We start from the raw sequence: 23,865 nt of genomic DNA, 5'->3' as shown, positions 1-23,865 counted from the left end.
GAAACCAAACTTTTATTTTATTATTATCTCATTTTATTAACATATCAATGTTAATCAACATTTTTAAAAGCTAATTGGAACAACCAAGTCAATACTATATAATAGTAATCAAACAAAAATGTCTTCCTAATAATTCTATTATTTATTTATTTTTTGTGGCGCTCTTGGAGCGGCGCGTGGATTTACATGGAATGGAGTTTAAGAAGGTGCCGTCGCTATCGACCTCGCGTGCCTTGGAAGGGCGCGGATCTGGAGAGTGCGGGGTCGGACTGTGAGTAGCTAAGTCGCATATAATGCGCGTGGGGCTAGCTTATCCCTCACCACACTTGCCCCAAAAAACTGAGAATTCTTGCATTAAATCAGACGGCCAAAATCAACCTATCGTCTTCCCCGTAATAAGTGGAAAAGGAAAGAGAAGGGACCCAATAAAGGAACTGAAAAGAATTGACTACAGTAGTAAGCACATGGAAATGGTCATATGTGGTCGGTAGCACTTTGTAAAACCACACCCCTTTTTGTTCACTTCCCAAATGTGGCATCCTAGATATGTAACGATGTTCAACATCTCTAATCCTAAACAATTTAATGATGGTAATTTAGGCATTTTTCTATCAAGTTTGGAGATTTTTTTAAATAAACTTGTCCTCTCCCCTTTAAATCAGTCTATTAAATTGACATTTATTTTTTAAAATACATAATTCTTATATGTTTTATCCTATGTTAATTATATTGAAAATGATTGTGAAAATTACATATTTTATGGATAAATATAAATTTAATATACTGAATTAGAAAGATACTATCCGTTAGTATAATAAGCAAAAAGATCACATGACATTTCATATCAATTTTTTAATGAGTAATGTTACATATTATACTCTCAATACACCCTCATCTTAGTCAGCTGATATAATAATGTCAGTCAGCCTTTGAATAAGCTTTTGATAAAAAATAAAAATAAAAATATAATAGCATATAGGTATTATCACATTAGCCTAGTAAAATAATAATGTAGTATGTAGCATTAGTTTCTTTTAGTTGACATGACATGCCATTTCACTCCGAGTATGATTTTGCATAAGAATATTTTTTTTGAAACAAAAACAAAAAACACATTAATAAACAAACCCTTGTGTTGTACTAAGAAAAAGAAAAATGTTAGGCTTACAAATAAATTTTATATTTACGATATAATATGACACAATATGATTGAGTTTTTCAAAAGTTAAATTTATCTAATTTTCAATCATGTTGTGCCATATCATATTGTAAAAGTTTTTTTGTAAAATTTATCTGTAAGGTTAGCATTCCTATAGGAGAAATATTTTTTGGATTGAATAGGAAAAAAAAAAAAAATTGGATCTGTTTTGTAGTAAGTAAGTACATAAAAAAAAATTATTACATTTTTTTTTTTTTGTAGTTTTATCAAAAGTCCATATCTAATTTCAATCTTTCTCTTTTCCGTGAAAAATAAAAATTAAATCTGAATTGGTGAAAAAATTACAATAAATATCTTGCAATTTTTCTTACAATACCTAAGCCAATTTCTTTTTTTGGTTGCTTTGATTTTAAGAAAACAAGAAAAGTAAAGTGTTCGAAACCAAATCCATTATCAAGATCACTTCAAAAAAAAATCCATTATCAAGATAAGCCCCGCCACAACATGTGGTAGACCCAATAAAGAGATTAGGCGTCGAAGAATCAAACAAATATTTCTTTTTGTTGGGACGTAACCTAACAGTATTCTCTGTGTAGCTCAGTCTCAGCTGATAGAATTAGGGGACCCACAATACAAAGAAAAAAAAAAAAAAAAAAAAAAAAAAAAAGGACCCACCAGATGGCAATGATGAGGGAAGTAAGCTTGCAAGAGAGACCAGTTTTTGCTTCCAAAAGGGGCAGACTTTTGGCAAGTGCTCCGGATTCCCTGCCTTTACCGACGTGCGCTCCTCGATACCTGTCCCTCCCTTCAACTTCCTCTCACTTTCCCTCTCTCTCTCTCTGTGTCTGCAAGGCTTTGCATTTTCTGTTACAGACACAATTTAAACATGTCGTTTTCCTTAGTGTAGTCAAAATCTCATACCAAACCACATTTGTCACTGTCGAAAGAGTGGCCTATTTATGTAGGCGCCTTCACCACTTGGGTTTTACGTTTGGCCCCCAAAGTTTGAAAATTGAAGTGGGTTTACGTTTATAGCTTTGAACTGGAAGTAGGTTTTTTGTGTTATAGTCTTGAGACTCTCAGCAGCTGCAGTAGAAGAGGAAGTTTGGTGCAAGAAACCCCTGGTTAGTCTGATCATTTTCTCTTATGCACTTGGTTTTCATTTTGTTGTATTTCTGGTTGGTTGCTGGGAAAATATGAGAAAGGAATAGATAGTGGCCCAGGCCTAGCACATCAATTTTTCATTTTGTATGAGATTTTCTTTTTTTTTTTCCCCAGTTCTCTCACCAATTGGAAAGAGGGTTTTGAAATTTTACAGCTTTTGAGGTTTTTAAGGATTGGTTGTCATGTACTTTATGTGGGTTTCTTTTTTAATTTGAGTACTACAAGAGTATTGGTGAAGATTCAGACAAAATGCGCTTTTTGCGATGGTATGGAATATTGGTGTTTAGTTTATTAGTCTCTGGGATAGTTGCAGAGTTGTGGCAAAGCACTACCTGTTTTATGCTGTTGGATTTTCTTCCATTATCTCAGATACAGCGAAATGTTTCATTAAAATACGGCCTTCTGGTATTTTATTGACAGTCAATTGTGAACCCCCCCACCTCTTTCTCTGTGATCCTTTTAGGGGGCTCTTTTTTTTTATCTGTATTAATTATTCTTAGGGTTGAATGGGGTTTTGATTTTGGCTGCAAACTCTCTCTCTCCGCCCCATACGCACTGCCACATTTGCTGCTTTAATCATTGATTTGATTGGGGTTTTGTAATATAAATTCTCAGGATTTTAATGCTTTTATGAAGTTGAGCTCTTAGAAGAAAGCAGTTTTTTTTTCTTCTCAGAATTAAGAGACGACAATTTGTTGAAGTTCAAAACTGGAATGGTTTCTTTTCTAGCTCTTGCTTTTCCATGTAATTGTTGCCATTTTTGTAATACTTTGATACTAAAATGGTCATCTTGGTTGTTGCAGGATAAGGAACTCTGAGTCCCAATTTCTCTTTCATGGGGACGATGACTGCATCTTCTACACTGCCCATTCCACATGAATCATCTAACTTTGATGAGGTTTCCATGCAGCAGAGCTTGCTTTTCTCTGACAGTCTCAAGGTACTCCTTGCAAATTAAATCCATTTAGCTTTATGATCTTCCTTTAACTTCAAAACTGAAATTTTCGTGCACCCCTTTAGTCTGTAGGGGAAATGAATTTGCAGCAATTTTTTATGCCTTACCAGAAATTTGAAGTTCATGAACTCATGCTTCTTAAAGTTTTATTTTTGCAACTATATTTTCTTATAGCACGTTGTAATTCAGGATCTGAAAAATTTGAGAACACAGTTATACTCAGCAGCCGAGTATTTTGAACTATCATACACCAATGATGACCAAAAACAGATGTAAGTCAATCTGATTCATTACTGCTGGTGTTTTCAACTGGCATTTCCTTTCTATTCTTTTCCTGTTAATATCTTTTCTGAAAGAAACATCCTCCTATATATGCAGAGTGGTAGAAACATTAAAAGATTATGCCATTAAGGCTCTTGTAAATACTGTGGACCATTTGGGTTCTGTTACATATAAGGTTAATGATCTCTTGGATGAGAAGGTTGATGAAGTTTCTGGAACGGATCTCCGTGTATCTTGCATTGAACAGGTGAGCTTGGATTTGTTTCTTTAATCAGTTAGATATCTTTAAAAAACATTGTATAGACATTTGTGGTAGGGGTGCTCATTCGCAATCATTAAGGTAAAGATCTATGAATTTTACCTTGAGTTTATTTTGAAGATACTGGGAATGATGAGTTTTGATTTCTAAAGCTGAGTGGAAATTGATTTTGCTGGCCTTTAGTGTAAGATTTTAGTTCCCATTTGTATTCAAGGAGGATCTCGTAATTGGCTCTTTTCTTATGTTGCCAACTTCAGCTATTCCTTAGTAAAAAGGCAGTTTCTATTTTAGGAAGTTTGAACCCAATCATGTGAGTTAGAAATCCAGTAAAAGAAGTCAGTTTAGAAGACTAAAACAGCTCAACCAACAGTTTAGATACATTCTAAGTCAGTGTTTAGCTTTGGCAAAGCCTTGGATTTGGCAAAGAGAAGTTGTTTCCTTTGGGAGATTCATGTTTTCTACATTTCTAAAATAAAGGAAATGAATTATTTGTCAAGGGGCTCTTGCACCACATTAAGTGAAGTGACATATCATATCAAACATAAAATTTTCTTGATGTTCTGGTTCAGTAACTGCTTTAGGAAATTTACATTGCTATCCTACTATATACTTGTCTATCTGAATTATAAGTCTAAGTACCAGAAAATATGAATTGTTTCAATGCACAAAATATGATATCAGGATACCTTGAATATAATTACAAGGAAAGAACAGAGATGAATACAAGAATTTTCATGGTTTGAAGTGACCATTTTCTCTGGTGGGGATAGCAAGAGTGAGTTGCTTTAGATGATAGGGGCTGAAAAGCATATAAGTGACACTATGACACCAGGCTGGCACAGATTGTCAAATAGCTGCTTCTTGCTTTGAAAGTTAGAAAGAGTTCTGCACATTGTACTAAGTAAAGATACACCATTTCATTTAAAAAGCCTTTTTTTAAAAAATAAAAATAAAAAATAAAAATTTGAAGGCATTGTCCTTGCAGTGTCAGCCTACGCATACTGAATATGACCATTAACCCTGTTTGCAAATAGTCCAACCATTACCTAAATTAAATACAGCTACCAAGCCTTTCGTTTTTTTTTTCCTCCTACTCGACCTGGATAGAATGTTGTTTAAACATATGGCCAATTACCATTATATTTGGATATTGGGGCTCTGCTGTTGGTTCTCTTACCAAAACATTGACAGCGACCCTCAGATGTGGGATTTGAGAGGCAAGTTATTAATGAATGTTACTCAAAAATATGCCTTGTATAAACCATTTAGTAACATTTGTTTCCCATATCAATACTGTCATTAGTAGACATTAGTGAGTTGATGATTGCACCATACTATACACCATTTGTGTCACTTGCCATATACTTCTCACTCTAAAGCAAGCAAAATGCACAATATTCACTTTCATTGTTGCTTTGATGTGGTATGTTAGAGATTGCGGACATGCCAAGCTTATATTGATCACGAGGGCCTTTCCCAACAGTCACTGGTGATAAATACTCCTAAGTACCACAAGCGCTACATCTTGCCAGGCAAATATATACTTCTCCTTTTTTCTTTTTTTATAATTCTTTTATTATTATTATTTTTTATTTTTATCGTCTGTTCTTTAGAAATTTGGAAACAATGGATCTTGGATGCTTACTATCACCCAAATTCATTTCAGCTGGGGAGACCATGCATGGTGCGAATCATACCAAGGGTTGCAGCCTAGATGATGAAGATGAATGGCATCAATTTAGGAATGGTAGCATTCTTTATCTCCTGTTCTATTTCATTTCATATATCATGGTCAAGACTAACATAATAATTCTTTTTGTAATCTGATTGATTTCCAAAGCTGTTCGAGCTACAATTAGAGAAACCCCACCATCCATGGTCAGGTATATACTAATGTTATATATTGCTATGCATAAATCTGGTGACCTGATTCATTTTGTTATGAGGATCACAATAATCTAGGTTATGTTTCATGCAGTAGAGGGCGTTCACCCTCACCTTCTGCACGTCCTTCCCAACGATCAGCAATTTTTTCCTTCACTTCTACCATGCCCAAAAAAGAATTAGGTATGTATGAATGAACTATGACATATTAATGTATTTTTTTTTGTACTTTTTTTTCCCCTCTAAATATTCTTGTAATATCATTCTACTAATGATGTTTACCTACAAATCAGAGAAGCGAACAGTTTCACCATATCGGTTTCCACTTTTACGTTCCGGATCTCTTTCAAATAGGTCCGTGACCCCAAACTCAACTCGGCCAACTACACCAAACTCAAGTAGGCCGACCACTCCAATTCTTAATGGAAGAAGACGGGTGAGTACATAATTGTTTGGCATTTTACTGACAGTCTGAAATGTTCCTATCTTTTCAGTAATCCATAAGTCCCTGCAACTTCTTCCCCTCCCCACCAAGAAAAAGAAGGGAAAAATTATCTCCTCTTTTACAGCAAACTAAAAAGTTTTAATTTTTTGTAATTGTATCAGTACCCTTCAGAGCCTCGAAAATCCGCTTCGATGCGATTACCTGCGGAAAGAGAAAATGGCAAAGAGATTGAACAATACCCTAGCAAAAGTAAACGTCTCCTGAAAGCCTTGCTTAGCCGACGCAAGTCTAAGAAAGATGACATGCTATACACTTACTTGGATGAATACTGAAAAAATGGAATACAATGGACTGAGAAGGAAGCCATGGGAGCAGGGCTAGGGCTCTGGACTTTTGTTTTCAGTTTTGCCCTTCTCTTTGATACTCCTTTTGTATCTTTTCCTTCTGAGTGGTAGATTTATACAGTAAAAGTATTTTCTCTTTTTTTGTTTCTTCCCCCTTTCTTTGGAACCCTAAAGAAATTTAAATGACAATATGTATCATTCTTAGTTATTTTACAGTAATGTATTTCGTCAGCCATATTATGTATGGTATTTTTTTATATTGAAAATGTATAATGTGGAGCACAGTCATATATTGATTTTAAGGAAGGTTTGTCCTTTTTGCTATGTTTGAAGTTTTTTCATTGGTTGATATTCACTTCTACATCATCATAGTTGTATGACAATCGCAGGAGAATCTACTAAATATTATTTCTCGTGTATGGTTAGATTAGTTCTTGAGTGCACTATTATACAGATTAAATTTGCATTTCTTAGCTTATAAAAAAGAAATACATTTCTCAGCTCCAATAAATATATACCTAGTTGGAAGAATATCACAATCCAATTCCATTTCCAGAAAGGTAACTTGTCAAGTTGTTACTTTCTAGTAGTTTTGCCACGTGTAATTTTGCATATTAGATCCACCAACAGGCTTCCACGTGTTTTTTTAACAGAATTCATTTGAAACTTTCCCATTTACCAAAAAAAGAAATATATATATATATATATTGTTGAAAAAAAGTCGCCTTAATGAAGGAGCAGCAGCCTCTACCCCTCTTTTGTTGGTGGGCACAGGGCACCGCTTCCTGATAGGGGTGGAGGCACCACCCTCAGCCTTTTTTTTTTTTTTTTTTAATTAAAAAAGAAGAAGTTATTAATGTAATTTTTGTTTTTGTTTTTGTTTTTTAGCAATTTTTTAGCAATTTTTTTTTAAGGCAATTATAGAAATTTCAGATGAATTTTGTTAGAGAGGATACATGTAAGCTTGTCGACCGGTTTGATGTATGAAATTGCACTTGGCACAACTCCTGTTAAAAGCATAATAAAACGTTTATGCTTTTCTTTTCTTAATTAAAAGGACAACCCCTTTCTTTGGAATTTTATTAATTATATATCTATTCATTTAATAAGTGATGAACATCAATTCTTACTTAAAAGAATTTTTGGACTTAATTTAAGGGTTTTATTGAATCATTGTGGCAGATCCCGCAAGCAGGAGATTGTCTTGAAGGAAAATAAATAATTGCCGGTAAAGTCAGATAAAAATCTCCATCAATTTTTCTTCCCAAATTACTAGTAATTTGGACAGCAAATATAAAAGCAAGCTAATATAAATCTAACATGTCCAAACAAATTTTGGACTACATTCACCCACCTACTTGGGCAAGTGAACCCTATAAAGATTTTTTCATATTTATTGTCCGAATTATTAACAAAGGATCCAGATCCGGGTAGAGTTGGGCTGTGGATTTTATTACCTAGCAAACCAGATTCTACAATCATCTGAAGCAATGCCATTCAGGCTGAGTGCCTCAGTTTCTCTATAGCATACAAAATCAAGAGAACAGAAATTTCAGTAATTTTTAAATAAACTCTCATCCGGGTATCTCCAGCATTCCTCAGAAATCAAACTGTCTTTTCCTTATTCCCTCCCTACTTTGACAAAGATCAAAGTCTGTACGTGTTATAGCTAGTTCATGCTTCAAGAAATCTTCAACAGCTGATTATCACTCAAAAGTAAAACACAATACTACTGCATCTTACATCAAATGGGCATTTTCATAAATCATAACCAAAGAGTCTAACTACTGCCCAAGGTTTAAGAAGACATCACAAACACCAAATATTGATCAATTTTACAGGAAAATCATCAGTGCTAGTTGGTCAATAATAAAGAGATGTCACAATTCCATTCCTTGTCCAAATTCTTCAATCGTTTTTGTGGCTAGCGTAAGGACGTCTACAAAAGCACTAAATGATGCACGAAGAAATCTAGCCTCAACAGCCTCAAAGTGTCTGTATCAGAAAGACAGATGGGAAGTGAGGTAAGATAATCACAGGGCTCTTCTAAATTTTTTTGAGAAGTATAGGGCTCTAATAAATTAAAATAACAAATATAGCAGACAACTAATACAACCAAGCATACTGAATTTGACCCTGCTTTTTCAAATGATATATTCGTGCATCCAGCTTATTTTTTCTGAATATCAACTTCTTTTTTCTTTGCTATAGATTTCTCACAAAATTAATCAATTCATTGTAGTGCAACATGAAATAGTTACAAAATTAGTCATTAGCACAAAATATGTTATTTCTCCTCGATATTTTCATATTTTAAAATGAAATCTTCAATGAAGATGTTTTCAGTTGATAATTCTTAAAGGAAGGAAGCTCACACTATAAGCTTTCCGTTAGACACTGACATCTGCCTTTTCACTTTGTCTGGCTGCAACTGCAATCAGAAATGTAATTGTATAAGAACCTAGTTTTGTCCCAAAGAAAAGAGATAAAAAAAAAAAAATGGTTTGAGCATCATGAAGTATCACCTCCTTATCAACAGCTAATGCTGCATAGACCATGGAAGCATTCTCCTCAGACTCATAGTCCACTTCCAAGTCACTGCAGATAATATTTCATATTGGAATTAACATCCTGGGAAAGAAATCCTCCAAGGTACATAAAGTGAACCTTAACATCATGTTAAAGAAGTAAATATGCCTTGACCAATGAACAAAGGAATCCATAATCCCCATAGAAAAATGGCCTCAGCGTTTTACATATTCATTAGGTCATTTCTAATGGTACAGAATCTCCTAGCTACATGATTTGTACCTACAATTTTATCTTAAGAATCTCAACCCACACTGCGCCACCCACCCACCCACCAAAGGAAGGGGGCAGGTTCATTCTTGCAAATCTTCATAAGTATCCTGACAACACTTTAACTGATTAGTTCCTCAATTCCTAAGTATTTCTATCCTGAAGGAATGACATGAGTAAAAACTCAAGTGAAAAATTGGAGAAGAATGACCCTGCAGCCTAGAAGCAGCTCACCTTCAAAGAGTGCGTACCAGCACTCTTGCACCAAAGATAAACAAGGATAAAATTTATACGATAATTAATATATATATATATATATATATATATATATATATATATATATAATTAACCACATCATCTTACTCAACAACTTCTCTTAAGCGCAAATTTAGGCTCACTTCAATAGGAAATTAAGATGGAGCAACTAATAACAAATCTTCACAGCACCCATAGTGACTGGGATGGATATTTCGTATCTGAAAACTAGCATGTTTAGAAAAGAAAAGACAAGGACTACATAGTATAGTCAATACTAAGGCTAGTGCAAGTAAGAATGAACTCTTTTTCCCCATGTTAAATGGTAAACATTTTTATTTTTCCAGGCTCCCAAATTTATTAACTTTGGTTCTGACCTGATTATTAAACCAGAAGAACGAAATAAGCAGTTTAACATGAGTTCTCTGTGTAAGCAAATGCATGGAAACTTAAGGTTCCGATGCCCTTCTTTCTAATTGATAAGCAAATACAGAAAAGGAAGACAAGAATTATTAAGTCCTATGTTTAAAAAAAAATTCAACTCAACTAAGCAAGGAGGTTAGCCCTACTACCCCTCTTTCTTGGATTCTCAATGTTCACAACTTCGACTTTTATTTCATTTCTCTCCATAATGCCAAGCCTCGGAGAAACCAACAACAGTAAAAAAATGGCATCCTAAAAGAATCAAATTACAAAGACCAAATTCACTACGTTATGCAAGTAATGTTATCACAGTTTTAAAATTAAGGTCATTACACACATGATATATCAAAGTGATACTGAAACTGAATCACTGCTTTTGAGCAAAGATGGTAGCATTCCCATCTTTCCTAACGAATTTTGGAGGTTCTTTTTCTCGTTGTAGCAGCTTATTAAAACAAATAACAACTAAATCATATATCTCACACGATTATTTATAGATATGACATACTATGAAAGACTTTGTATTTGTGTCTTTTTTTCAGTATCGACCAACCTTAAACCACAAATAAGCCAATATAGAGGGCACATACAAGAATCACATAAGCTAAAAATAAACAACAATGAAATAAGGGATCACATGCGCACATAATTTACACCCAAAGAGATACTAAATTTTGGATCATAGAAATGAAAAATAGATATAAACAAAGAAGGCTACATATAGAAATATGTCCAACCCAAATTACAAACTATGAAGAACTTCAAGCCGGATCAAGCATTATCTTTAATAGTCAAAACCGTGTCATCTTCTTTTCCATATTAATATTACTTGGTTATGCAAAGAGGTTCGGACATCATTAAGAAAATGTCCACCAAACAGGACACACCTGATAATACACAGATAAACGTTCCACACTATACGGATAATAAAGTAAGTGAAAGGAAATTTCAAAAACAGAATACGTGTTTCATGCTGAAATTATTGAGACAAGGAACCATGTCTAATAAAACTTATAAAAAACACAAACCCCGTTGCAACCTTCGGTGATTGTAGTAGATATATGAGGAATGCTAGGCTTACAAACAAATTTTACAAAAAAACTTTTACAAACTGATGTGGCACAATATGATTGGATATAAAATAAGTTCAAATTTTGAAAAACCTAATCATGTTGTGCTACATCAATTTGTAAAAGTTTTTCTGTAAAATTTGTTTGTAAGCCTAGCACTTCTCTAGATATATTATGTGAGAACACCTGGTAATAATCAGAATTTCTGTAGAATAACCTCATCAAAAGGTTGCTGTCAGCAAAAGTGTTGCCTTCCTATGTTCAGTAGAGATTCTCACACCAAATTCATGTTTCTCCAAATTCATGTTTCTACATATACAATTCAATTAATATGAAATCAAATAAACATATTAATTAAAAAAAAAATTATGTCCAATCCAGATTAGACTACCAAGCAAATTTACGTTAAATTCACACACAAAGGAGCAAAGTGAATCATACCCATAATGGTTTGGCAATCAATATCCCAGCTTTAAGAACATAAATTGAAGAAAACGCTGAAAAACAATTTCTTTCATCCACAAAACCCCAAAAAAGCAAAACCCGGAATCACCCAATTGACACTGTGACTTACATATCGCAAACATTCAGAACAAGAATTCAGAGTAAAGAGAGAGAGAGAGAGTAACCAGCTGAACTCCCATTGGGCTTGGGGGCCTGCCATGTCAGCAACTGTAGCAGCAATGGCCTCTAACTCTCTGCAGAAGAAGTGAACGGCAAGTGTTGTGTGCCAGAAAGAATCAGGGTTTCGGGGCAAACCTTCGGATTTTTTTTTATTTTTTCAATACACGTGGCTTTTGTCCATTTAAAATTAAACTGGAGCTTAATGAAGGGTAAGTGGGTAACTGAGCTGCCCCAAAAAGATGGGAGGGGTTCAAGATGAATTATACGGCGTCGTCGCAGATGTAGGGATTTGGTATTCTGGGACTGGGACTGTTTGGATAATGGTTATTCTACCATGGTCCTGGACAAGGAATTTTTCAACATTTTTTAGCACGATTCCCAAACTCAATATGAACTTAATACAAAATTAGCATGTTGTAATTGTCTAATTGATGGATATAATCTATTTAATTAAATAAATTAGATTAAAGTTACATTATATATTCTTTTACTTATGCTTTAACATGATTTAAACTCAATACGCAACATTAGGGTTGATAATTTTTGTCACAACCCACAAACCCAATACAAAATTAATGTGTTAGATTTGAGGGGTTTAGCCCATTTAATTAAATTGATAGAATTAAGGTTAACTTATATAATTTTATACATTATTAAATAAAACCTAAACCTGGCAAGCTTACATGATTGTTATGAATTATTATCAGCTGTAGATATTATGCATTTTCATGATTAACTGTAGAGATATGATTGGTGCCAATTTTTTCTCATATTCTTTCCATTTCATCTTATAAATCAATAATTAAATTTGTGAAATTATATAAGACCTCACACAAATTCAATTATAAACTCCACAAATCTAATGATTAATCTATTAAATTTGTAGGAGAATATAAAAAAAATATAAATAAATTATTGACACCAATCATTTCTCTTAGGTGTAAATGGGTTGGATTATGATTAACTTATATAATCTTATACATATGCTTTGACACGACCCAAACCTGACATGCAAACATGAATTGTCACCCCTAATGGTAGTCAAAGGAATAAATGTATTTTCTCTTGAAAATTTAAAATGTTGTTTAGCAAAAAAACAAAAAAACGAAAGAGCAAGTTATGAATGGTTACTTAGGCTGGGGTTGGACCAGTAACATGATTGATGATTCCATGAAACACTACGGTATTCGTACGCAAGCTTAAAAAACAGGAGAAAGGATAGATTACTTGCTGGGCTTGCAGTGTCCCGCGGGCATATTGGTATATTCCCGCGGCATATTTGGTATAATTGGTGACCGATAGGCTCGTACATTATGTCATTCTTTGTAGATCATAGGATACGATGGTATATTATTCAGCACTTGAACGAGATTCTCTCTCTCTCTCTCAACTTTTCTTTCTTGTTTTCATTTTTATATCCACCTTCTCCAGCAAAGAACACAAACAGCCTCAAGGGATGTGATGTTCAACTCTCAGAAAGAAGCGACAGGCACGTTCTCTTCTCTCCCTCTCTCATGTGAATTTCTGTTGTATGACTATTCTGTGTATGTACTGTTTAATGTATAACACCTTGCAGGGTAGTAGTATTGAACCCTTTAGTTTAATTCTCTTGGCAGTGCTTGATTGATGCCTTCTTTTAATCTTATTTTAAGTTCCATCAACCAAGTAACCAGGTAAAGCATGTTACTTGTAGTTGTAGAGATTACGAGACTGATTTATTCTGTAATTAGCAGAAGGATTCGAAAAAAAGAAAAGAAAAAGACCCATTAAATGTTTTCTCTTTTGAATTGCACCCGGAAAGGTGTAGTAGGGAGTAGAGAGTTTGTTGTAGATACAGAGGGGATTTGTTATCATCATCTTTTGTAAGTAAAAATGAAACCAATGGCACGGGGAGAAGGATCTGCCTCAAAATATTGGTTGTTCCAATCTCCCAACATTTGTGCCTCCAAACAGCTTTGAAGATGCGTTGCCGAATGCATAAGCCTCTCATCTTATTGAAAAATGTTGTTGAAGAATCCAGTGTATTATTCATCACTTGGTTGACTTCGTATAGGGTTTGGGTGACAAATCAATTGACCCTGCACAAGAACAGGAAAAAAAAAAAAAAAACTGTTATGCTTCTGTTATTTATGGCCTTCAACAAGGGAAAAATTAAGAGAAAAAGTTGGAGAAGAGGATTACCAGTAAGAAGAAACAATGGTTCATTGACTGTTCTCTAATGTAAGGGAAGTTCCAACTCTAGCCGGTTTACAACTTGTTATAACCCTCCGACCATACTCGAATGCCAAAACAAAGAGACCAAAGAAGTACAACACGCAAAGCTGCAGTTTTGATAGCAAGTAATAAAACACGAGAGAGGCATTGCTTCCACCCTCTGTGTTTATTCTCATTAATGCCATCCTTGTCCCTATCCACCCTGCCGGAAAGAACAGCACATATCAGCACATGATCGCAAAAAAGGAGGTGGACAATTCAGTGGTGGATATGTGATACTTACCAGAGCTTTTCTTTGGCATATTAGTCCAAACACTAGGCTTCATCTTCTTCACTTCTGATGCCTCTATCAACTCAAGCAGTGCTTGATTGACCTGTAATTTTAGGGGGGGGGGGGAAAGTAAAGTATTTAGGTTCCCTTTTTCTTGTCAAGTACGGTCAATATAAGTCATGGGAAGTATATCCCAAAAGAATTGGGATTAAATTCTATGGATTATTGAAGTGCTATTGACTTAGATTTTTTTTCACCATGCCATAATCCCATGACCTGCTTTATCATAATATAATCAACTACAGATGAAAAATACCTCTTCGGTCCTCTCATGGCTCACTAGATGACCTCCATGAAGTTCTACCATCCGAGCAACAGGCTGCAGCTTCTCCGCAAGTTTCCTTGCGTAATATATTTGAGCAATTATATCATGCCTATACATTCAGAGAGTAGACATTAGTAGTTTAGTACCAATGAACCTAAAAGTTAGATATTCTAAAATTCATCTCATTTTAAGCTTAAGAACTTGAATTTGCCTAAGTACTCATATGAAAAGAATAATATTTTCTTGATACAGCACACACAAAATATATATTTTTCTTTTACAGAAAATCTGGCTGCGCACCTGCCATGAATGACTGAAACAAGAATTCCAGCGGAACGGATCATTTCGATTTCTGCTCGAGTCATTTTATGTGTCCAGCAAGCATTAACTTGACCCTCAAAACCATTGTTAGACTGCATTCCAGTTGCTGATATACCTTTTACATATTCCTGCAGCACACAGGTCAAATGTCAAGCTAGGGACATCTTATTTTGAAGTCTATGAACAATTGGTCAAGGATGATTTGCTATTAAAAGACAGTCCTTTCAGGAGCTGACAGACCCAGACTCCCAGGTCCAACTCTATGTTTGATCTCAGTACTTCAATGGTGATGTTTGCAAACAAGTACAACAATGGGTAAAGGAAAGTCATTGAGACGCAACCTATAAGTTGTTAAGATACGTATGTAAGCATTATTTAGTGACATGATAATACACATTTCTGAGTCATCAGCGAATAGAGCTCAGAGGAGAAAAAAAAAAGAACAAATAAAAAAAGAGAGTCATCAAATAGAATGTATGCCAAACCAGAAGAGTGATTATGGCTACAAAAACTTGTCCAGTATGCCTAAACTATACAACTAGCTGATTAGGTTAATTTGACTTTACCCTGGCTTAATTCTGTTGTCATTTAGTTGTTTTACTGCACTAACATGTGTCCAATAGATCAGGGAAATCTAACATGTGTCCAATAGATCAGGGAAATCTAACATGTGTCCAATAGATCAGGGAAATCAAACAATCCACCAAAAGTGAAATTAGCACCATCTTCATGCAAATTTATTATGGTAAAGAAAATCAGTTTATTTACTTTCAATTCTCAATAAAATTATCATGCAAGGGGTAGTCAAGATTGATAGCTTTAACATTTCTTACTTGATATAAGATTGTTCTTCTGGTGTTAGGTCCAACATATTCTTCAAGATACTCCTGCGTATCATATACAAAGTGAAATTGCATGAGTTAGCTAAGAATGAAATTGTATTTCTAGTTTAAAATCAGTAAATATAAATGAGAGCTTAGAAAATGTGAAATGTATATCAAGATTGTTTTCAACTGAATATCAAAATATTCATGTTAGAGTCGGGGAACTCTTAATATGGAAAGTAGCAAAGATGACAACTGCAGCCCAAGCAAATTCTTATTGCATTATGAACGCTTCCAAATAAATCATTTTTCTTCACCAGTCAAATATCCATAATACATATCCAGCAAAACGAGAGAGAATTGAAAGTATCCTTTACCCTTGAGTAGTGGGTGTCCAGGTCAACAGCTGCCCGTTGCTCAGGAGTTTTGGCCCGTAAGAAACGGATTGCAACGGATAATGTTTGTCGATCGAGCTGCAAGAAAAAAATAATAATTTGACCATCCTTTCAAGAAATAAGTTCAATTGCAAAATTTAGGTATTAAACATAATAAGTTTCATATTAAGTTCACCGTCCATGATAGTCATTTAAGCTTGTAGCTTAAATTCTGGTCTTATGACAATTAGGGTGTTAATTTACCAGTGGGATTTAATTGATCTAAGGATGAAAGTTAGCTTTTAGGATTTGAGTTATAAATCCTAGTAACTCTCATAGTGATTTGCAAGTCGGATTAACAACTTAGGTTTTGCTATTGTCGTGTTATTCTCTTTCTTTTCTTCTTCTTCTTCTCTTTTTTCTCTTTCAATCTATGATATCTCTTATGTTTCCTTATTCTCCTTTTGTCCTCAGCTTTCAGAATACTTCGTTCTCCACTTACATCACAATCAAAACTGATTTCTTTACTTTATACAAAAAATCTTATTTTTGTATCCCTAAAATTTTCCCACACCACTTATCAAAAAAAAAATCTTCCCACACCAAGCCATCTTCATTACACTCCAAAACCTACTACCCAGATATTACTGGACTATATTCTTTATTTTCTGTGTCCTGTTTTCAAAACTTCAGCTTTTAACCAAAATGCTATTTACCAGTAGTCACGAGCTTAACCCACCATTTTCTTTAGAAAGACAGCCCATTATCCAATGACCCTGACGTAGATCTTTGTCACTTTCCCTACTATCACAGAATAATGCATTTTGCACATAGATAATTATTAGATTTCTCATGTGTCTCTACAATGGTGATATAATAATATCACACGAAATTGCAACTTGAGTGGGCTTGGCTGGAATCAAGACCAAATTGAACTGACCTAAGGAAAGTAAAGATGCCCACAGCTTAACCCCTATACCATGTTCTGGATTCACAATTTAAGCTTCAGTCTTAATAACTTAGAAAAGATTGGATGAATTACACTATGTTGTGATTTTAGCGTTCCTCAATCAAGGACAAGGACAAATTAGGGTGTGCTTTCAAATGAAATTCTAATGGTTGGACAACACCACAACTTCCAATGTCTTGAAGGAAAATGAAGTTAACAAGCTACCAGCATATAGACCTAAAGATTGACAGAAAGGACATTTGAAAACAATTAAGGTTGACATTATATCTGATCATTGCCAATAGAACTTTCTTGAATAGTATAATGTTATATCTTAATACTGCAAAAATAATGCATTAACATTTTTAAAAATTCTTATATACCAATATTTTTGCAAGTTGAATAAACAAAAAAGTTAAAAGTGTAGGTTCCCCTAGCCACTAAAGTTCACTGTGCGCAGATACCAAAAAAATTCACTTTGGAAATTACCAGCATATAGAACTAAAGATTGACATTGGAAGTTGTTGTGTTTCACAAGTTACCAGCATATAGAACTAAAGATTGACAGAAAGGACATTTGAAACCAATTAAGGTTGACATTATATCTGATAATTGCCAATAGAACTTTCTTGAATAGTATAATGTTATATCTTAATACTGCAAAAATAATGCATTAACATTTTTAAAAATTCTTATACACCAATATTTTTGCAAGTTGAATAAACAAAAAAGTTAAAAGTGTACGTTCCCCTAGCCACTAAAGTTCACTGTGCGCAGATACCAAAAAAATTCACTTTGGAAATTAGACATGATTGATTTCTGCTCCGTCTTGCAGGAGACTATATATGATAAAGTGAAAAGGAGCATATATTAACCCTTGCAAAATCAAACAGTCTTCAATGCTGCTCCTCCCGACTCATAATTTATCTCCTCCAGCTGACAAGTGGTGGTGTATATGGTCGATTTTATGATGAAATAATACTCATTATTCACCCCAATTTAGTTTTATATGAACCTACAGAAATTTTGGTGTACAAAGAAATTGTTCCATAAGATGAATTATGACATTAGTGCAACAGATTCCAACCGTATGCAATCATACTTGATCATCAAATCATGAAGTAGCAGTTCGAGTTCCAGAAGTTCCACAGTGAAAGGTCAATTGATTCCAGACCTTGGTTTTTCATTGCATAAGCAATACCCAGATTGGAGTATAGCCATCAGTAAACATAAAAATTTGAAGCTTTAATTTTTTAACGGATATATGGCAAATTCTATGTCCCCGGCTAATGTCATTTCAAAGCAGTCCTCTAACTAAGATGAGTGTAAAGAGAAAATTTGAACAAAGACAAACTCGACGTTTGAAACCAACATGGATTCAAATGCTATAGTTTGTGCATGATGAACTGAAAATATTAAAATTTATGCACTTATAGATAACAATGGATATGCAGCCATATTCGTTTAACATGATGTTGGTTGCAATGTCTATTTCAAAAAAAAGAAAAAATTGTAATCATATGATAAGAACGTACTATCTATATTCTACAGATTAAAAGGAATTGAAAATGGTCTAGCGGAGTGGTGCCAAAAGATATAGAATACCTTTGGAAAACACTCGAAACCTCCACCTGTTACGTTAAGTAAAGCCAATGAGAGAGCTCTTTCAGGTACCATTGCTGCTAACTTGCAAGCTATCATAGCTCCTGTTTTGACAGTACAAAATAAGAATCTAAAAAATGCTTTGATTTAGAAAATATATTTGGAGAATCTTAAAGTACAATTTAAATTGTTCAACTGAGCTTAATTTACTAAAACTCCATCCAATTGAACATTTTTATCTCGTGCATTGCAGCTAAACCAGCTAGAGTAGTAACCTAATTTATGCATCGTAAATGTACCATTCCAAGGGAACTTTGAAACTTTCCTGTGGATAAACCTAGTCTAAGTCTAAACATGAAAACTCAGGGGAGAGACTCACCCATTGAATGTCCAAAAACATGAGCTTTTTTCCAGCCCAAATGATCCAACAAAGCAATTGCATCCTTTGCCATAATCTCTGTTCTGCACCCAACAATCATATGCCATTAATTAGAAACTCAGTTTCATGTTTAAAGATCTAACGTCTAGTTAAAGAGCTGTTTGCTTACTGAGAAACTGAAGTAATTAGGAAAAAAAAAAAAAAAAACTTATTCAACTGCCCTGTTAGACTTTAAATTCTTGATGATGAAAAATGCACCCCAACTAAGCTTGTAGTTTTAGTTAGCTCATTTAAGCACAGGCTTTTGTTTCTCCAATTGTAGATATGATGGAAATAAGCATTCATAAACTATAAGTTAAACAGTAAAACAGAGCAAAAAGATAAATGTACTATGAAAAAGATTAAGCAGAGAAAAAAAGATAAGAAAATCAAAATCCATGCAAATGTGGGTTCAATTACATACCTAGCACCCATTAAAATACAAATCCACTTAACCAAAATTTAGAAGAATATTCACGTGAATCGAAACAAGAGCACACAACCACATCACAATGCAAACGGTGATTCAAAGACCAGCCATTAGAAAGAAACACATTATAAACGCCAAAAAATACAAGAACTTAAATAAATAAAATAAAATTGGTATGGTACAATAATGAACCAAACAAAGTTTGGATATTCAAAAAAAGAAGTTATGCGAAAAAAAATTAATTAATTAATTAAAGAACTTCCACACACCCACACCACACAGAATCAAATTCAAATGGGGAACTCACTAAAAACCCAGAAAGGAAATTAAATAAAATCAGGTTCAAATTACATGAAACTGAAACAAAAACTCACGTGTATTCGGATTTTTTGGTGGGTACGGTGCTTCGACCCATTCCACGGTTATCAAACGCACATATTTCAATACCACCGCCACTCTCGTTGTCATCGGAACTCCAATCTCCGGTCCTCGTTTCATCTTCATTGGGCGTATCGGTCCCCACTAGCTCCTTGATCTGTGGGCCCCATGACTCGTGGGTCCCTGCCAATCCTGATCGTCCATCACCGAAACCATCAACGACCCAGAAAAGTACACCCAATTCAAAAAAATTCGGGAAAAAAAAACTGAGCTCAAATGCAATCTGGCCCAAACAAGCGGGTTTAAATGGAGTGTCGAGAAATGATCGTCACAATCCCGACGACCCAGAAAAATTCAATCAAAACCCACTTCAAGAATCAAAATATAGAAGCAAATTATCAAAAAAAAGAATTTGAATTTGATGGGTGACCTATGATGAGGAGGACCTTGGTAGGTCCGTGACCGTACGTTCTGTAAAAGATTTTGACTCCATTGTCGCAGAGCTTCGTGTCTGAGCTGGCTTGTTGCGTCCTAATATTGCAAAACGGCATCGTTCTGCGCGTGTGAGATACAGAAAGATAGAACAAAGAGAGGTCGGTGTGGATTGGCTTCGCTGTGTATTCTCTTTCTGATTTTCCTAGTCTCGGAGAAAAGAGATGAGGGAGAAGAGGGAGAAGCTATTTCCGGGCGCGTGTGGTTTTAAAGGGTTGGCGCGGAACACGTGGCTCAAAACGAGTTGCTTAGCTACTGCCACATATGATTCTCTGCTGATTCATTCAACACCCACTCCAGAAGAGGAAGACGGCAAAAGAAAAGGAGGAGAGAGTTTTTTTCTCCTTTTTTTCTGGAATAAAATTTAAATAATTAATTAATTAATTAATTACACGGTTTAGTTCATATTTGACTTTGAACTTTCAACATACTTTCAAACATGCGGCGCAACAAGAAGGTTTGGCAACATCAACTCTAATTTCAACTGGTTCGGGTTCATCTGGAAGACTCAATCAAAAAGCCTTATTGACGAAAATATAATGCTCAAAATTAATTTAATTCCTAAAATCAAAAGTCATATAATAATCCCTATTAACAACCAAATTACACCAACTAGATTCAAAATCTTAGAACACCCTTTTCATTGGTGCACCATCTAGTAGAGTAAACAAGTAGACAGAGAAGAAGTCCAAACTTTCAGAAAGTGTTGACACCGAAAGGAAAAAAAATTCAAAGCGTGCATGCGGCTTTGATTCAGCCCAAAAGAGAAGCACCCACTCCCCATTGAAAGTTTACCATCCACCCCTGTCCTTGTCCCCACTTCAAACTTTCTGTAAACAATTACAAAAAATAAATAAATGAAACCTACACTTAATATAATTTATTCAAAAAAGAAACAATTTTTTAAGATCAAAGAATAAATTATATGGAAGACGAATCCAAACCAAGACTACCCCTTTTCAATGGTGGTGGTCACATCTGAGCTCTGTTTTTACACATGGATAATAGGATTGGAATCTCCATTAATCGCCAATCAAATTGCTTGCAATTTAAACAATTTATTTATCTAATTGGACATATTAATATTGTAAGGAGAGAAATAAGAGGGACAGGGTGGAATTCTTTTATCCAAATTTGAAAACAGATAGACAGACAGACAAATTGGTTCCGTTGGCCATCGTTATGTTTGATCGGTCTCTTCAATCTGGAAGGTAGCACGTGGCAGATAAGAAGTGGTTGAAACCGCGTTATGAGTCGGCTTGGGTTGTGCCGTCGTAGGGATGTGGTCAAGGTCGATTTCGTGCACCAAAAACCATAATTATATTGCCTGGTGGGGCCTGATAATGAAGTCTTAGTTGACAAAACCATCTCTTTGCCGATTGGGAAGTTTTAAGAGAATGGGGCCTGGGGCTGGGGGAGGACACACCCAGCCACGGTTTCCACCTTTTCTTTTCTTTTTCCTTTTTCCTTTTTGAAACAAACATTAGAGAAATTTTTTTTAATCACACTTGGAAATTTTTAGGTTGACAATCACCTAAATCAACTATTGAAAGGTGAGCTCTTATCATCGATGAAATGGTTTCAAGAAAATTTTCATAAGGTAGAGAATCTATTAGAGTTTGAGTACGACTTTTCGCAATGAAAAATCATTCAGTGGTCTTAAAAATTTTTAATAAAATTGGACACGTACTAAGACGAGAGTTTAACTTTTTGCATTGAAGAATTACTCACATAAGCTTAATTAACATTAATTGCACTTAATTCAAACAATCTCATCTAAGAAAAAAAAAATTGTGAAAGCCACCTACTTTAGATAAATAAGCTTCAGATCCCGAATTGTCCAAAACAAGTGGGCATCGTAGTGGCCTTTTAGTAGAGACCGCTCGAATTGCAATTACAGCCAATTACATATTCTTATTCCTTAGCTTTTGGTTTATATTATCTAGAATAGAATATACAGGTTCAACCGTCAGGAACAATTCAACAAAGAATATATTTTTCCAATTTGAATGGAGACCAAAAATGTGTTGCAATTTGCTTAATCATTGAGTGGCCACATCATCTTGTTAGTGCCTATCCTATTCCACGCATATCACGTGCTGAAACAAATACCTCACGCAAATGTTACAAATTCATCTTCCACGTGTATGAGCCACCAACATCCTTGTACACACATATGGAAGGGATAAATCACATTCCTTTTTATGAGCATACTTTACGCCAAGATAACATCACACTGCCTCATTTCTCTGCAACGAGGCTGACCTATTGGTGAGAAAGGCAATTCGAACCTCACCTATCTGTGATGTGATGCAGGACAAAGACAATTTTGAAGAATAGAACATAAGGAAGGAGACCCAATTCAAAAAAGGATGGAAATTTGACGGAGTTTCCCCGTCAAGAAGAAAAAAGAAAGAAAAGTTACACCTCAAAATAACATTTAAATAGACACGGACAAGATTTTAATCATAATTTGACCGACTTTGGGCCTAGCCTGTTATTGAATTCAAAATAAATATTAATAAAACATGTATTAATAAAACATGCAATTAAATATTAATAATTTAAATAACTCTGAAAGACCAATAAACTTGTATTTTGTTCTGCGTGTGTTCAAATAATTTGAATTCCTTTTGTTCATATTATCAAAACAAGTGGAGCCCAGATAATCTCTTATGTGAAGCTCTCATTGCATCAAATCTTAGTTCCTTCTTATCCAAATTCTAGAAGAGATAGACAAATTATTTGTGTTTGACTGGTTTTGTCAATTTTGGATGGTAGCCCGTGGCAGATAAGAAGTGGTTGGTCAGCTTGGGTTGTACTGTTGCTGGATGTGGTTAAGATAGATTTTTGTGTTCCTACCCCATAATATTATATTTGTCTGTTGGGCCTCATAGTAATGAGGCATTCTTTTCTGTAGCAGTAGCAGTCATCTGTGACTTAAATGGCCAAATTATTTAGGCAGTTTCCAGCAACTTTCCTCCTTTAAATGTGAACGCCGGTGAAGCTAAGACTGATCTCTTGGCAGTGAATTTTGCACTTTCTTATGCTGCCAATTACTCATATTTTAAGGGGATTCTCTCCAGCCATTAATGAAGTTAGACTTTTTCTAATGTTGGCCTTTTGCTCCAATTGTTGAAGACATCCATCAACACCTCATCATTCTCCAAAGTTGGACTGCCTCTAAAGTTTTCTAGAAGGCTAATTAGTTTTTTTAGAAGCATTCTCAGTTAGTTCTTGACCTTGCTTGGACATTACCCATAAACCGTTTGCAACAATAGAGAAGTTTTTTAATGAAACATAAATATTTTCTATTGCCAACTATATACAAGTGATTATAAGAAACTCTAATTAGGACTTTAACGTCTTTTTAGTTCAAATATTGCGAACAAACTGAAATATAGGCGATAGAATTGATTATTTGTAATATTGAAAACTGGATTCAGAATCCGTGCAATAAATTTATCATATGATTCATATAAAATAAACGATTCAAATCTCACAATCTTGCTAGCAAAAAAAAAAAATGATGTTTTGTGATGATTTTAGTGGGGGTTGCCGAACCACCCATTTGGTCATGGTGACTGGCCGAATGTGGTTCAAC

At 34.7% G+C, this 23,865-nt stretch overlaps 3 protein-coding genes across 6 annotated transcripts; 1 reads left to right on the top strand and 2 right to left on the bottom strand.

The window, feature by feature from the left end:
- Positions 1-1,880: 1,880 nt before the first annotated feature.
- LOC132167440 (protein ABIL2) lies at positions 1,881-6,816 on the top strand. Of its 3 annotated transcripts, none has more exons than XM_059578414.1 (10): positions 1,881-2,283; positions 3,127-3,263; positions 3,453-3,550; positions 3,657-3,807; positions 5,252-5,351; positions 5,486-5,566; positions 5,660-5,702; positions 5,801-5,886; positions 5,997-6,139; positions 6,310-6,816. In XM_059578414.1, exons 2-10 carry the CDS (start codon positions 3,159-3,161, stop codon positions 6,478-6,480), a joined length of 978 nt encoding a protein of 325 aa, XP_059434397.1. In that variant the 5' UTR covers positions 1,881-2,283; positions 3,127-3,158; the 3' UTR covers positions 6,481-6,816. The 3 variants fall into 3 exon arrangements, with proteins under 3 accessions (XP_059434397.1, XP_059434396.1, XP_059434398.1); XM_059578413.1 differs by having other exon boundaries at positions 5,798-5,886; XM_059578415.1 differs by having other exon boundaries at positions 1,882-2,283; positions 3,468-3,550; positions 5,798-5,886.
- A 1,270-nt stretch (positions 6,817-8,086) lies between these two features.
- Positions 8,087-11,822, bottom strand: LOC132167601 (uncharacterized). Its single transcript, XM_059578610.1, has 4 exons — positions 11,669-11,822; positions 9,018-9,090; positions 8,868-8,923; positions 8,087-8,487 (listed from the first exon to the last, which is right to left on the bottom strand). Exons 1-4 carry the CDS (start codon positions 11,701-11,703, stop codon positions 8,373-8,375), a joined length of 279 nt encoding a protein of 92 aa, XP_059434593.1. The 5' UTR covers positions 11,704-11,822; the 3' UTR covers positions 8,087-8,372.
- Positions 11,823-13,422: 1,600 nt separating this feature from the next.
- LOC132173844 (uncharacterized) lies at positions 13,423-21,319 on the bottom strand. 2 transcript variants are annotated; one of them, XM_059585487.1, is made up of 12 exons: positions 21,215-21,319; positions 20,200-21,091; positions 19,766-19,961; positions 18,923-19,005; positions 18,547-18,647; positions 15,996-16,091; positions 15,628-15,681; positions 14,774-14,922; positions 14,465-14,582; positions 14,161-14,251; positions 13,845-14,079; positions 13,423-13,741 (listed from the first exon to the last, which is right to left on the bottom strand). In XM_059585487.1, exons 2-11 carry the CDS (start codon positions 20,318-20,320, stop codon positions 13,865-13,867), a joined length of 1,224 nt encoding a protein of 407 aa, XP_059441470.1. In that variant the 5' UTR covers positions 20,321-21,091; positions 21,215-21,319; the 3' UTR covers positions 13,423-13,741; positions 13,845-13,864. The 2 variants fall into 2 exon arrangements, with proteins under 2 accessions (XP_059441470.1, XP_059441477.1); XM_059585494.1 differs by lacking the exon at positions 21,215-21,319 and having other exon boundaries at positions 18,923-19,000; positions 20,200-20,290.
- Positions 21,320-23,865: the final 2,546 nt, after the last annotated feature.

Source organism: Corylus avellana, chromosome ca1, assembly GCF_901000735.1.
Source record: "Corylus avellana chromosome ca1, CavTom2PMs-1.0".
Lineage (NCBI taxonomy): Eukaryota > Viridiplantae > Streptophyta > Magnoliopsida > Fagales > Betulaceae > Corylus > Corylus avellana.
Note: the sequence above shows the minus strand (reverse complement) of the source record. Positions and strands in the feature narration are given on the sequence as shown.